Below are 14,743 nucleotides of genomic sequence, written 5' to 3' on the forward strand. Positions count from 1 at the left end.
GTGTTGCATTTTCAGTGTTGAGGAATGTACATATAGATGATATTTGTCACTTTAATCCTGCCTGTGATGATAACTGGATGACTACTGAGAAGTGATCTGTACAGACCAAGAATTGGTGCTTATTATTAGGCTTTTTATGTGGCCAATCTTAAAATTGCAGGATTTTTTTAAAACTATAGACGGTGACCTGGAAAAAAAAAAATAACCAAATATGGTTAAGATAAAAACTTTATTCAACCAATAGGCCATTTTTCGATGACCCATTCCCTTTAAAAAAAATTTAATAAAAATATTTTTTTATCCCCAAATAGGACTGAAAATAACTCCCACATAAAACAAGGCCACTTACAGCCACATCAATTAAAAAAATATATATATTGTGACTGCTGAAATGCTGAGAGGCAAAATGAACAAAATGCCCAAATCAGCCTGGTCATCAAGGGGTTCTGGTCCATTTACAGTATGTTTAAAGATGACAACATCTTTATCTGCATTCAGAATATTAATGCAGTTCAGTAGGAAAAAGTATAATTATGTATGGATAACCAATTTTCATCAACAATAAACTGTCTCATGTAAATAGGAGTTTTTATATCTTACACTAAAAAATGTGTACCTATGTATACACGTGTATCTGTATATACTGCATAATGACATAATATACTGTCTTATGATTGTCTTTACTGTATTCCCTTAGGGAGACTGAACTGGTGGTCTACAACCTGCTCAAGCTGCAAACGTCTCCTGCCATTAGCTACAACGGGTGATGGGAACTGTCTTCTACATGCAGCCTCTTTGGGTAAGATCCAATTTATAAATGCTTCTCTTCAGCAGGACGTCACTTATTTACTGAAGTCAAACTGACGCTCATACTTCAATGGTTGGTAAAACAGGACATGATTTACTAGGGCTTGTTCACATCTGTGTTGGATGCTTCGTTCAGGGCCTCCATTGCAGATTCCGTCATGCGGAACGGATGCAGGAATTTTTTGTCCCATAAAAAAAACAAAAAACTGTTTCCCAAATGGAAACTGAACGGACCGCATTATACTCGCTAGTCTGTCCAGCTCTGTTTATCTCTGTTATGTGCGGAATCTGGCATTTCCTTTATTTTCATAGTCCTGCTCCTCTAACAGAGCAGAACAACAACAATATATAGCAGTGGTGCGAACTCACCCTTACTTATATTTATACATTACAGTGCAATGTTGTATACAGATGATGTGCCCGTACTTATTGGCTCAAGATATCCCGAGATGAGTGGTACAAGATGACCAGCTTTGGAAAAAAAAACTTCTATGTTACTCTATTGGGCATTGTGAGTAACGCAAAAGTTTTCATTTTTCATAGCTGGTCATCGTGCCACTCATTTCACGACATCTCAGGCTGAGAGGAAATGTGAAGAAGAATGGATCTATATAATGAACACATTCTCAGGATTCTTCCATCTTCTACTCCAGTAAGCCTTTATGTTTTCTTAAATTTGATGACTGCTCACTGTATGATGTAATTTCAGTTTCTATACAGAATGAAAGAATACCGCTAAACTGTCTTTATTCGTCTTTACAGTAGTAATGTCATATATACAGCTACCAATGGTAAATTTGAGGATTTTAAAGAACATCTGTCAGCTTGATCAACCCTATTAAATCAGGCATACTGCACCAAGACAGAATACCATGACTTGACATGGCTTAAGAAGACAGATCCAGATGTGATATCTGGCCCTGTCAATCTAGGGAAAAGAAGAGTGGCCATAACTGCAGGTTGTTGACAAACTGGTGCTTTAAGGGCTTTGGACAGTCCCTCTGTGCTCCAAGAAGGTGATCTGCATATAATAATAATGCAATTTATTTATATATCGCCACCATATTCCGCAGCACTTTACAAGTTCATAGGGTTCATATACAAAACAAAAATAACTGGATAATATGCAACTGAAACACTAGGAGTCAGGACCCTGCTCGCAAGAGCTTACAATCTATGAGGAATTGGGGGTGACACATAAGGTAGTTGATTTTGATGAGTAGGATTTGAGCCATTATTGAACTGACAGAAGTGGTGCCAGCCGATCTGCTTCGGGTTTGGGACTACTAGAGTTTAGGCCAGAGTTGGTGGGAGAAGGTTTTGTGTGGGAAAAATCATTTTAGGTAGCTTGATAGGCCTGCCTGAAAAGATGTGCTTTTAAGGCACGTTTGAAGGTGGAGAAGTTGTGGATTGACCTAGTATTCCGGGGCAGAGTATCCCAGAGAGTAGGTGCAGCTCGAGAAAAGTCTTGAAGACGGGAGTGAGAGGAACGAATTATGGAGGTTATTAATCTTAGGCCGCGAACAGAACGGAGAGCACGAGTAGGGTGGTAGATGGAGATGAGGGAGGAGATATATGGAGGTGCGGCGTTGTGCAAAGCTTTGTGGGTGGGGGTGAGAAGTTTGAACTGTATTCTGTGGTGGATGGGCAACCAGTGAAGTGACTGGCACAGGCTAGTGGCATCAGTTTAGCGGTTGGATTGATAGATGAGCCTGGCTGCAGCATTTAGAACAGACTGAAGGGGGAGAGTGTAGTGAGAGGGAGACCGATTAGTAATGAGTTGCAGTAGTCAAGACGAGAATGGATCAAGGCAACAACAAGAGTTTTTGCTGATTCCACTGTAAGAATAGGATGTATTCTGGCGATATTCTTGAAGTGCACACGACAAGAGCGTGTAAGTGATTGTCTCTGAATATTAGGGGAAATTCCGGCAGATTCTGGACTGTTGATGGCTATGTTATTGCCGTGGTTAGCTGCCACTCATTGTATTATGTGTGGTAATTGAACAGTCATCTACTGGAATGCCCACTATTCTCGTTCAGGGTAGCCGTATTGAATCTTAGGGGTCTATTCACACGTCCTCATAATGGGTCTGCATCCGTTCCACAATTTTGCGGAATGGGTGTGGACCCTTTCATTTTTAATGGGGCTGCAAAAGATGCGGACAGAACACAATGTGCTGTCTGCATCCGCACTTCCATTCTGTGGCCCTGCAAAAAAATAGAGCGTGTCCTATTCTTTTCTGCAGTCACGGACAAAAATAGGTATTTCTATTAGAGATGGGCAAAAATTTGATTCGTCCTGTTCGCTGAATTTTCCAAAAAGTTTTCATTCTATCTGAATTTATTTGTGGGGAATCGCGTTAAAAAACAGCTATTTCCTGCCTGCAGAGAGCCTGTATAGTGGTGTAGAACACTGTGCCTTGCAGTAACTCACATAGGGAGTCTGCTGTGGTAGTGAAACAATACTGTGAGTCAGTATGACACGCAGATGACAGGCGTCGCTCTTAGAATCACTGCACATTTTACTTATTTGGTCAGTTATGGGGCCAAAACTGACCAAATAACTCAAATGTGAGCTCAGCCTTACAGGTCAATGTTAGCGTCAAGAAGAAACGCACTTTTTACTTTTACACTGGCGTCAGCGGATTCCACATAGATGTCTACAGAACCTGTTCTATTAAACGCTTATACAAGTAGAGCCCCCCCGACAGAGTGGAGAGGGTGTCAGCAGTAAGTTTGTGTTGACGTCACTGATTATTTTGCCCTTTCTCTGATCTGTCAGAAAAATAACCCCCAAAAAACGGATACTGTCTGTTGAGTGTCCGCCTTCACTCGGTCAGCATTTGCTCAATAATCCATCAGTATTACTAAAGCCAAAAAAACAGGAGTGGATCCAAAACAGAGATGAAGCGTGAATGGAATATTTGCATGCCTTCTGTTTTTTGTACCCACTCCTGCTTTTGGCTACCAAATCATAAGCCAATTCTGATGGGACCATACAGGTCTTACAACTTCTACATAGACAGGATCCATTTTGCGTCTCATTTTTCCTTTCTTCTGACAGATCAGAAGAAGGGTCAAATAAATGATGATGTCAACCAGGCCAAAAAGGCAAAATAGTGGCCCTGTCATGGAGCAAGGAGGGTGGGAACCGCATGAGAAGTCCACAGAGTGGCCCAGTGACATAGTGGGGAGGTGGCAGCAGCATGAGCAGACCAGAGTGGCAAGGTGACATTGTGTGGAGGTGGCAGCAGCAGCATGAGGAGACCACACAGTGACCCGGTGACGATTGTGGGTGTAAGAAGGAGCACTTTGCATCAGATATGTGGCATCAGGCGGGTGGCAGCATCAGAATAGTAGATGAGGCAGGTAGCCAGAAGAAACCGGTCTCTTTTGTCAAGGTTTGGGTGAGGCAGGATGGATGATCTAATCTGATGCATCAGGCATTGGTGGGTGGAAATCCTGGCTGATTCACTCCTGATTCATCTTGACAAAGGTCAGTCTTTCCACATTTTGGATGCCACACTATACTGGCTGGGCAGGACAGCTTTTCCAGGGCAAACTCGGTCAGTTGCTGCCACAAATCCAGTTTGGCTGCCCAGTAGTCCAGCGGATCTTCAATGTGGGGTGGCAGGGTGCTGTCAAAGTATGCCACCGCCTGCTGGTTCAGGTTCTGCTCCAGGTCTAGCTGCTGCTGGTGAGTAATTTCTTCATTAGGTGGGTGAAGAAAGCTGCTCATCAGCGACTCTAGACTCATGCTGCTGCTAATGGAGCTGGTACTTCTCCTACCCCCCACCCCGCCACAGCAGCCTTGGCAGTGGAACGTGAGCGCAGAGGCCCCTACCGGTCAGACCTGCGAGAGAATGGACGATGGCACAGATAGGCAGCGGCCAACTGACTACAGAGGATGTCTCTATAGCAGTTCAATTTGTCCTCCCTCTCAGCTAGTGTAGAAAAAAAGTCCCCCATTTTTGACCGGTAGCGAGGATCCAACAAGGTGGAGAGCCAGAAGTTATCCCTCTGCCAAATGGTGACAATTCAGCTGTCAGTACCCAAGCAAGTGAGCATGCAGCGGGCCATTTGCGCAAGTGAATCGGAGGGACTACCTGCCTCCATCTCCACTATATACTGCCACGCCGTGTCACGGTGTGCCTGGGTCATCTGCCTCGTCTTTCTCATCTCCCTCTTGGTCCTCCGGCTGCTCCTGCTCCTCCTTTCCTGTCACCTGTGTAGAAAAAAACACCAATTTTGATACACATTGCTTGTCCTCCAATGTACTCCTCCTCCAGTTTAGCCCCCACAGGGCTCACGTGGCCGTGAGATGTAGGTGCCACGTCTCCAGTCCCCTGACCAGCCAGATGTACCAGCATCTGTTCCAGGATATGAAGCAGTGGAATGACGTTGTTCAACCCATAGTCCTGGCGACTGACCAATAATGTGGCATCCTCAAAGGGCCTGAGCAAACGAGGGGTGTCGCGCATGAGCTTCCATTGGCTGACATTGAAGTTACACAGGGGAGTACTCATGTCCGCTTGGATCATCAAGAAATTGTTTATGGCCTTTCTCTGTTCGTATAGTCGGTCCAACATATTGAGGGTAGAATTCTAACGGGTGAAAACAACGCATATCAGCCTATGTTGGGTGACGCCGTTCTGCCACTGCAGCTCAAGAAGGGTGTGTACGAGTGGCTGAAGTGCATGCAATGTTTCATGGCCATTTTTAGGATGTCTTGCAGATGGGTGGAAGACGTCAGTAGCCGCTTGACAATCAGATTGAACATGTTCTCCATGCAGGGCGCATGGCTCAGCCCTCCTTGACGCAGCGCCGACACCATGTTCTTCCTGTTGTCGGTCACCATGGTCCGATTTTAAGTTGTCGCAGAGAAGGCTAGGATTCGCTTTCTTGATGAAGGACATGGAGCAGTTCCTCCCCTGTGTGACTCTGTTTGTCCAGGCAAACAAGGTGTAGAACAGCGCAACACCGCCGTGCCCTGCACTTGTGGTATGCTGGAGGAGCACTTTGAATTGTCCCTGCAGTGGAGGCTGAGGACACGGTGGTGGATGAGGAGGCAGAGGTGGACATTGTTGCAGGACCAACGGCATGAGAACGTGGAGACGGAAGCTGCGTCATCTGCCCAAGTTGCTGGTGTGGCTGGGCAGAAACCACATTCACCCAGTGGGCCGTTAAGGACATGTATTGTCCCTGACCGTAGTTACAGCTCCACGCGTCAGTGTTGCCGTGCACTTTGGCAGACAAGGACTGGCCCACCTTCTGTTCCACATATTTGTGCAGAGCTGGTACTGCCTTTTTGGCAAAGAAATGACAGCTTAGGACTCTCCACCTCAGCTCGACACAAGGAATCATTTCTTTAAAGAGGTGTAGCGTCCACCACTTGGAAAGGGAGGGACTGCAGTACCAGCAGCTTGGCCAGGAGCACGTTCAGCTTCTGCACCATAGGATGACCACACGCATATTGCTGTCTTTTGACAATCGCTTTGGTGGTCGACTGCTGATGAAATGAGTGACAAGGAGTAGGAGGACGAAGAGCAGGAGCATCAGGACCAGTAGATGATGGGAAGGACAGACAGCTCCCTGCGGCTGAGCTGGTGGATCCTTGACTGCCTGAAATCGTCTGCCTGCAACAGAGTGATGCAGCGGTTGCTTCGGCAGGCTTGACCACCACATCAGAACTACTGTTCTCCCACGCGACTTTATGGTGACGCTGCATCAACATCAGCATTGGCACCCTGGCCACGCTTCACCATCTGCTCACAGATTCAGGAAATGTTCATCTCATCTGGCGCCTTAACAAAAAACTGCCACACCGCCGAGTAGGTAATTTTACACCAACACTCTGTACAGACTGACTGCTACATCCGCTGCCACCGTGAACCCCTGCACCACTACTTTCTGGGCAGGTAGGCTCCTGCGAAGCGGGTGGTCTACCCTGGGCACGTTTGGCTTCTGACCTCCCACTGCTGCCACCCTGCTGACTCCCGGCCACGCTACTGACTTGCTGGCTCCGCCACTGCCTCACGCGCAAGCTGCCACCCTCTTCTCCTTATGATGATGAAGCCCCTTTGTCGCCCCTTTGTCTCTAAGCCAAGAACCTGACCGCTCGCAACACCAGCTCCCAAGCCACTTTCCTCATCACTATTTGCTAGCCTACTGGAAGAAGCGGCTGATGTCTCCTCCAGATCTTGGCTAGGCAGTAGCTGCAGACTGTCTTCTAGTAGCTCGTCCTGGCGGAGCCCACAGCATATAATACTTGTCTGGCTGAGGGAACAGAAAAGGACAGAGGCAGGTTGAGGACAGGCCTACTCCTGGGCCATGACAACTAAGGGTTGTGTCTGACGAACCCACCGACTCTTGGCTGCGGGTGTATGATGTTACTTGGGACGAAGTTGATGACCGAGTCAACCATTCAAGCACCGCTGGGTTGCTGGTTAAGACACGATCGCTAGATGATATCAGGAGCTCAGGCCTCTTGAAGTGACCCCTGCTACCACGCCCCCTTACTCTGCTGCGTACGTGTGCCTGCACCAGAAACATTTAGGACTCTGGCTTTTTACTTCTCTGTCTGACATACTGTTAGATCAAATAAATAAATAAAAAGGAAATTAAAACACCACAAAAACGTCTGTAATGTTGTCACTTCACCACACAATGGCTAACAAGCCTTTTTTTTTTTTTTTTTTTTACTAATACACCACAAAAGGCTTTAGAACATACCGTATTTTTCGCCCTATAAGATGTACCTGCCCATAAGACGCACCTAGGTTTTTGAGGAGGAAAATAAGAAAAAAATATATTTTGAACCAAAAGGTGTGCTTTTGGTGGGTTTTGAACTAATGGGGATCTGTTGAGGACACTGTTATGGGGGATCTGTTGAGGACACTGTTATGGGGGATCTGTTGAGGACACTGTTATGGGGGATCTGTTGAGGACACTGTTATGGGGGATCTGTGGAGGACACTGTTATGGGGGATCTGTGGGTGACACTGTTATGGGGATCTGTGGGTGACACTGTTATGGGGATCTCTGGATGGGTCTTATTGGGGTCTCTGGATGGCACTGTTATGGGGGGGATCTGTGGATGACACATATATAGCATCTTATGCTATGTGTCATCCACAGATCCCCTCCATAACAGTGTCCCTGTAGTGTGAATGACCCCCAGTACAGGGGATGGTGGTCATATCTGGTTTTGTAATGACAGTGGGGTCCGTGCAGTGACTGTATTCTACTACACTGGCCCCGCTCACTGTATATAATTGTATCTGTAATTGTAGGCATTGTTAATGTATAAAAATTCTGGGTAATCAGCGCCTGTATTACTTACAAGCGCTCGGTAGGAGAGAGGAGGGAGGAGGCAGGCCAGGAGGAGGGGCACTGGCAGCGTGAGTCGCTACGTCACGTGCCTGCGCCGCCCACTTTATGAATGAAGCAGGCGGTGTGGGCGCATGACGTAGTGGCTCACGCTGCCAGCGCCCGGCCTGCCTCTTCCCTCCTCTCTGCTACCGAGTGCTTGTAAGTAATACAGGCACTGAGTAACCAGAATTTTTATACATTAACAATGCCTACAATTACTGATACGATTATATACAGTGAGCGGGGCCCGTGTAGTAGAATACAGTCACTGCACGGGCCCCGCTGTCCTTATAAAAGCAAATGCCGGCCCCCAGCCCCCTCCTCCCTCTCAGCTGATACACCCGCCGCGCAGCATCGCGGCACGGCGTATCATTGAAAATTCTGCAAAATGCAGCATTCACCCCATAAGACGCACTGCTATTTCTCCCCCCACTTTTGGGGGAATAAAGTGCGTCTTATAGGATGAAAAATACAGTATGCTCCGCTGAACAGCTAATAAGACTTTTTTTTCCATTAAGACACCCCAAAAAAGGATGTAATTTTGTTACTTCACAGCACAATCGCAAATAAGCCCTTTTTTCCTATTAATACACTCCCAAAAATGCTTTAGAACATATAACTGCACCGCTCAACAGCTAATAAGACGTACAAGTGTTTCCTAGTATTACACCCTGTTAACGGCTGTATCACACAGCACTTGCACCCAGGGCCGTCTTTAATATTGATTGGACCCTGGGCAAAAATTTACTTGGGCCCCCTGGATCCCGCCTTCCCACACCTTAGCAGGCAATCACGCCCTCCACCACAACACAGACACAAAAAATCCACACATCTGGTAGAGTACAGTGAATGACTGTAAATACTTCCAGTTCTAAAGACTCCAGCGGCTCAGGGTCAGTGCTCTGGGCAGCTGGGCTCAGGCTGGAAGTGGGCACCTCTCTGCAGGAAGGAGACCAGGGCTCGGCTCACCCTAGTGTTACAGTGCACCCCAGCACCCCACAGTATGCAGTATAGCACCCTATAGTATACAGCACCACACAGTATGCAGTTTAGCACCCCACACTATACAGTACCCCACACTATACAGTACCCCACAGTATATAGTAGAGCAGTATAGCAGCCCACAGTATACAGCACCTCACTGTATACAGCACCCCAAACTATACACGATACAGCCTCCCACACTATACAGTACAGCAGTATAGCACTCCACACTATACCGCACCTACAGTATACAGACCCCCACAGTATACAGTACAGCAGTATAGCCCCCACACTATACAGGCCCCCCACAGTATACAGCCCACCACACAGTATACAGGCCCACACACAGTATACACGCCCGCCACACAATATACAGCCCATTACACAATATACAGCCCACCACACAATATACAGCCCACCACACAGTATACAGCCCACCACACAGTATACAGCACCCCACTATACAGTAGTTTACAGTATATTAAAATAACAGCCCCTGTCACCTTTTTCTGATGTAATCTTTACACAAAAAAGCTCCACAGTTAACTTCTGCAACACTCAGTAGGACCTGTGATGACCTCATAGCCATGTGACCAGTAATTGCTAGGTTACTGGTCACATGGTAATGATGTCATTAAGGTCCTAGATCACAACTCATTAAGGTCCTAGATCATTAACACAGTACGATCATGATGCCTGTGTAGCCGACAGCCTGACACCCGGGGCAGTAGCTAGCAGGGCTCAAGAGGCAGCTGCCTTGGGCCCCCCAGGAGCAACTGGGCCCAGGGCAGCTGCCCCTTTTGCCCCTTGGTAAAGACGGCCCTGCTTGCACCCCAATAACAAGCAAGGTTTGCTGGAATTACAGCGGTATCATGGATCCGCAGTCAGTGCAGCAAGGTGTAATAAAATCACTCCTATTACCCTGTACACTCCCCTATTGGACCCTGTTCTCCTTTTATGGTGTGGAATAATTCCTCCCTATTAGGGATGAGCGAACCCGGTGAAGTTCGGGTTTGCTGGGTTCGGCCGAACTTGACCCGATCACCAAACCCGGACCCTATTAAAGTCAATGGGGACATGAACTTCACTTATTTATTTTCTGTTATAACATGGTTATAACGGAAAATAATAGCATTCTTAAGACAGAATGCTAAATAAAATGGCCATTGAGGGGTTAGAAATGCAAAAAAAAAAACACTCACCTTATCCACTTGATCGCTCAGCCGGTATCCTCTTCTTTCTGCAGGACCTGCAAAAAGACCTGCGGTGACGTCACCGGATCTTCTATCTTCATTCAGCAGGACCTGCGATGATGTCACCACGCTCACCATGTGGTGAGCACAGTGACGTCATCGCAGGTCTTTTTGCAGGTCCTGAAGAAAGAAGAGGATACCGGCTGCGGATCAAGTCGATGAGGTGAGTTGTTTTTTTTTAGCATTCTATCTTAAGAATGCTATTATTTTTCGTTATAACCATGTTATAATGGAAAGTAATAAAATCACCTGAACCCAAGCTTCAGTGAAATGGTTCGGGTCCGGGTACCCAAACTGGCAAAGTTCGCTCAACCCTTCTCCCTACACTTCTAATGGTCTTTGTCTGAACTTCTATTCAGCCCCCCAAAAAGTTTTAATGTATTACCTTATCACTTTCCCTGCAATAAGTACACTTTAAAATGGCTGAATCCAAGATGGCTGAGGCTATTTATAGGGCTGTGACATCACAGGGGCTGGCTGCTGATTGGCTGCATGCATGGCATTGTGAGTGATCCCTCGTTCCCAGAGTTCTTTGCTTCATGCCCTAATACATGCAGCAGCCATTTTAATTAAAAATGTGATTCGTTATCACAAAGCGTGAGGAAATTCGGATTCGGTGCGAATTAAATTTTTCCTGAAATACGGATCAAATTCCACTTCATCAACTTTGATTCGCTCATTTCTACTCATTTTGCATCAATTTTTTGGGATGAAAAAAAAAATATATTTTTTTCAGTTTAAAATAGCGGATCTCAAACGGAAATGGCTAAAATGGATGGAAAATGTGCATAACTAAGCATAAAGGATGCTTAAAAAACAGGATTTGTAATTTTTCTTTGTTTTCTGTTCTTCTGACAGATCAGAAGAACGGAAAATGAATGAAAGATGCGAACCCGACCTTAATAACTAAATGCGATTGGTTACCATGAAGCGTGAGGAAATTCGGATTCGGTGCGATTCAAATTTTTCCTGAAATTTGGATCGAATTCCACTTCATTAACTTAGATTCGCTCATCTCTAATTTCTATCATAGTGCCGGCCATGTGTAGTCTGCAAAATGCGGAACGCACATGGCCAGTGTCTGTGCTTTTTGGACCGCAAAACAGTTGCGGATGTGCGAATGCACCCTTAACATGTATAATAAAGAAACTTAGCAATCAAGCTTATGGCTTTGGATATGCTTAGTATCTGAAGAGAATGTATTTGGTTTTATCAGTACATTATGTTATGTCTTGTACAATAGGAATGTGGGGATTTCATGACCGAGATCTTGTTCTGAGGAAAGCTCTTTATACCATGATGAGAAGTGGAGCAGAGAGGGAAGCGCTGAAGAGACGATGGAGGTGGCAGCAGACACAGCAGAATAAGGAGGTACCGGATTGTGTTTCTTTAAGAACCTGCTTCATTACCACACAAAGACACTGTAATTGGACTCTAGTGGATTCTGCTACTATTACCATATTTTACTTTTCCTCTGTGCTCAGGACTGCATTCTCTAGAGCATAGTCATGCCATAGTCAGGCCTCAAGAGTATTAGCATTGTTTTTCACTGGAAGACATTGCTAATTGATGATAAAGGTTGAAGAGGAGCGCTCCAAAGAGTATGGTGCACTGTTCACATAGGACTAAATAGTCCTCAGGTCAAAATAATACATCATGAAACTGTTACGGAAAAGCTAAGTCAAGCACTTTGTAACTTCCATTGAATAGGCAGAGCTGCAGTCACAAACCATGACAAGAGTGGCACGTTCCAGAAGACTCGGCAATGTTTTTCTGATTTAGCCCTCTTTCACACGGGCGTCATGGATTTGGGCCGGATAAGATGCTGCACGATTTTTCAGCGCGAGTGCAAAACCTTTTAATGCGTTTTGCACGCGCGTGAGAAAAATCGGCTTGTTTGGTACCCAAACCCGAACTTCTTCACAGAAGTTTGCGTTTGGATTAGGTGTTGTGTAGATTTTATTATTTTCCCTTATAACATGGTTATACGGGAAAGTAATAGCATTCGTAATACAGAATGCTTAGTAAAATAGGGCTGAAGGGGTTAAAAAAAATATATAAATTTAACTCGCTTTAATCCACTTGTTCGCGCAGCCCAGCTTCTCTTCTTTATTCTTCTTTGAGGAAAAGGACCGGTGGTGACGTCACTGCGCTCATCACATGGTCCATCACATGACATATCACCATGGTGATGGATCATGTGACGGACCAGGTGATGAGCGCAGTGATGTCACCACAGGTCCTTTTCCTCCTGCACAGCAAAGAAGAAGAAAGAAGAGATGCCGGCTGCGCAAACTAGTGGATTAAGGTGAGTTAAATTATTTGTTGTTGTTTTTAACCCCTTCAGCTCTATTTTACTAAGCATTCTGTATTAAAAATGCTATTTTCCCTTATAACCATGTTATAAGGGAAAATAATAATGATCGGGTCCCCATCCCCATCATCTCCTAGCAACCATGCGTGAAAATCACACCGCATCCGCACTTGCTTGCAGATGCTTGCGATTTTAACGCAGCCCCATTCACTTCTATGGGGCCTGTGTTGCGTGATAAACGCACAATATAGAGCATGCTGCGATTTTCCCGTAACGCACAAGTGATGTGTAAAAATCACCGCTCATGTGCACAGCCCCATAGAAATGAATGGGTCCGGATTCAGTGCGGGTGCAATGCGTTCACCTCACGCATTGCACCTGCGTGGAAATCTCGCCTGTGTGAAAGAGGCCTTACACTTTAACCTCTTCTTTTAACCATCTTTAACCTCAAAGGGGCACATTTATTAGGACCGGCGTTTTAGACGCCTGTTTTAATAAGGCCTTGCACTAACAGTACAGTATGTACACCACCCTCTACATTACTACGGCAGATCCACCGCTACTTCTAAATGTAAGACAGTTTCCGAGCTGTCTTACATTTAGACCATTTTCTACTCTTAAACCAGTCATAGAAAATGGTAAATGAGATGGGCCTGAAGGCGCATGCCTTTCCGCACCCACACCATGTCCACTTTTTTAGACCTGGCATGAGCGGGGAAAAGTCGCAGATTGCGGTTCAAAGGTCCCTAATTTAGGCGTATTTCTGTTTAATAAATGACCTCTTAAGTTTTTATCTTTTAGGTCAAGTCAGGGAATTCCTTATATAAGCTTGATGATTTTCAACCATTCGAGTTAATTATAGGATCCTATTGGCATTGAATGTCAGGTCATTAGTATTTTCTGTTAAAATGACTATTACATTTTTTTAAATAACACTTTATATTATAATCTAAGAGCCAAGACACCATAAGCCTTACATGGCTCAGATTCCTAATTCAAAACTCTTCAACAATTCATCTCTATAAGGTTGGATTGCCATGTTCTGGATTTTTTATGTTCTTTTTGAAGCCAAAGCCTGGAACATAACACATATAAAAGAAAGTCTGAGTCTTCTTATTTTGCATTCACTCATGGCTTTGGCTTTAAAAAACTTGAACATGAAAACAGACCCTAATGAATTTTTTTTTCCTAGGGTACAAAGTAATGGCATATTTTGTAGAATTTGTATTTAGTTTGCTAGTTTCTGTCATCACTTTGTCCTTTTATTCTCAGTCTGGACTGGTTTACACAGAAGATGAGTGGGAGCGAGAGTGGAATGAGTTGTTAAAGTTGGCCTCCAGTGAGCCTCGAACGCACTTTAGCAAGAATGGAGGCTCTGGTGGTGGGTAAGTTTTGTCTGTCTAGAAACATCTTTACATTACTTTTAGATGAGTGCCAATTGTTTCCTGGGAAGGAAATATATTAATAGTGTGAAAATGCTGAACATTTTCTAATTAACCTTCCTTAATGCTGCTTAGTTATTTATCATCACCATAATAATTTTTTTTTTTTTCTGATTACTATCTAGGTTAATCTTTAAAAAAAAAAAAAAAAAATTACTTGGCACATTGATACATGACTCTTGTGACATTTTATGTATGGTATATTGACGGGCAAGATTTTAACCCTTTCACCGACTTTAATATTTTCTAATTTCCTTTAACCCCTTAAAGACCTTGCAATTTTCCATGTTTAGCCTTTTCATTGTATACTCCCTTCCCGGAGCCATAGCTTTTTTTCCCTGCACACAGTCGTATGATGGTTTGTTATTTACCGAACAAGTACTTTCTAATGGCACCATTTAATAGTGATGTAGTGGGAAGTTAGAAAAAAATTCAAAATGGAGTAGAACTGGGGAAAAAAAAAAACACAATTCTGACAGTTTTATAGGCTAAGTTTTTATGGTGTTCGCTATGTGGTAAAACTGACCTGTTATCTTCATTCTCCCAGTCAGTTTGATTATGGGGATAATC

At 44.7% G+C, this 14,743-nt stretch overlaps 1 protein-coding gene across 2 annotated transcripts in view; it reads left to right on the top strand.

Annotated features, from left to right (window-relative positions):
- Positions 1-14,743, top strand: part of OTUD7A (OTU deubiquitinase 7A) — a 293,318-nt gene that overhangs the window by 192,845 nt on the left and 85,730 nt on the right. For both annotated transcript variants that reach the window (XM_044279731.1, XM_044279732.1), the window contains 3 exons: positions 698-799; positions 11,661-11,788; positions 14,004-14,116. In XM_044279731.1, coding sequence (XP_044135666.1) covers positions 698-799; positions 11,661-11,788; positions 14,004-14,116 — 343 coding nt within the window. The remainder of the gene's footprint in view (positions 1-697; positions 800-11,660; positions 11,789-14,003; positions 14,117-14,743) is intronic.

This window comes from Bufo gargarizans, chromosome 2 (genome assembly GCF_014858855.1).
Source record: "Bufo gargarizans isolate SCDJY-AF-19 chromosome 2, ASM1485885v1, whole genome shotgun sequence".
Lineage (NCBI taxonomy): Eukaryota > Metazoa > Chordata > Amphibia > Anura > Bufonidae > Bufo > Bufo gargarizans.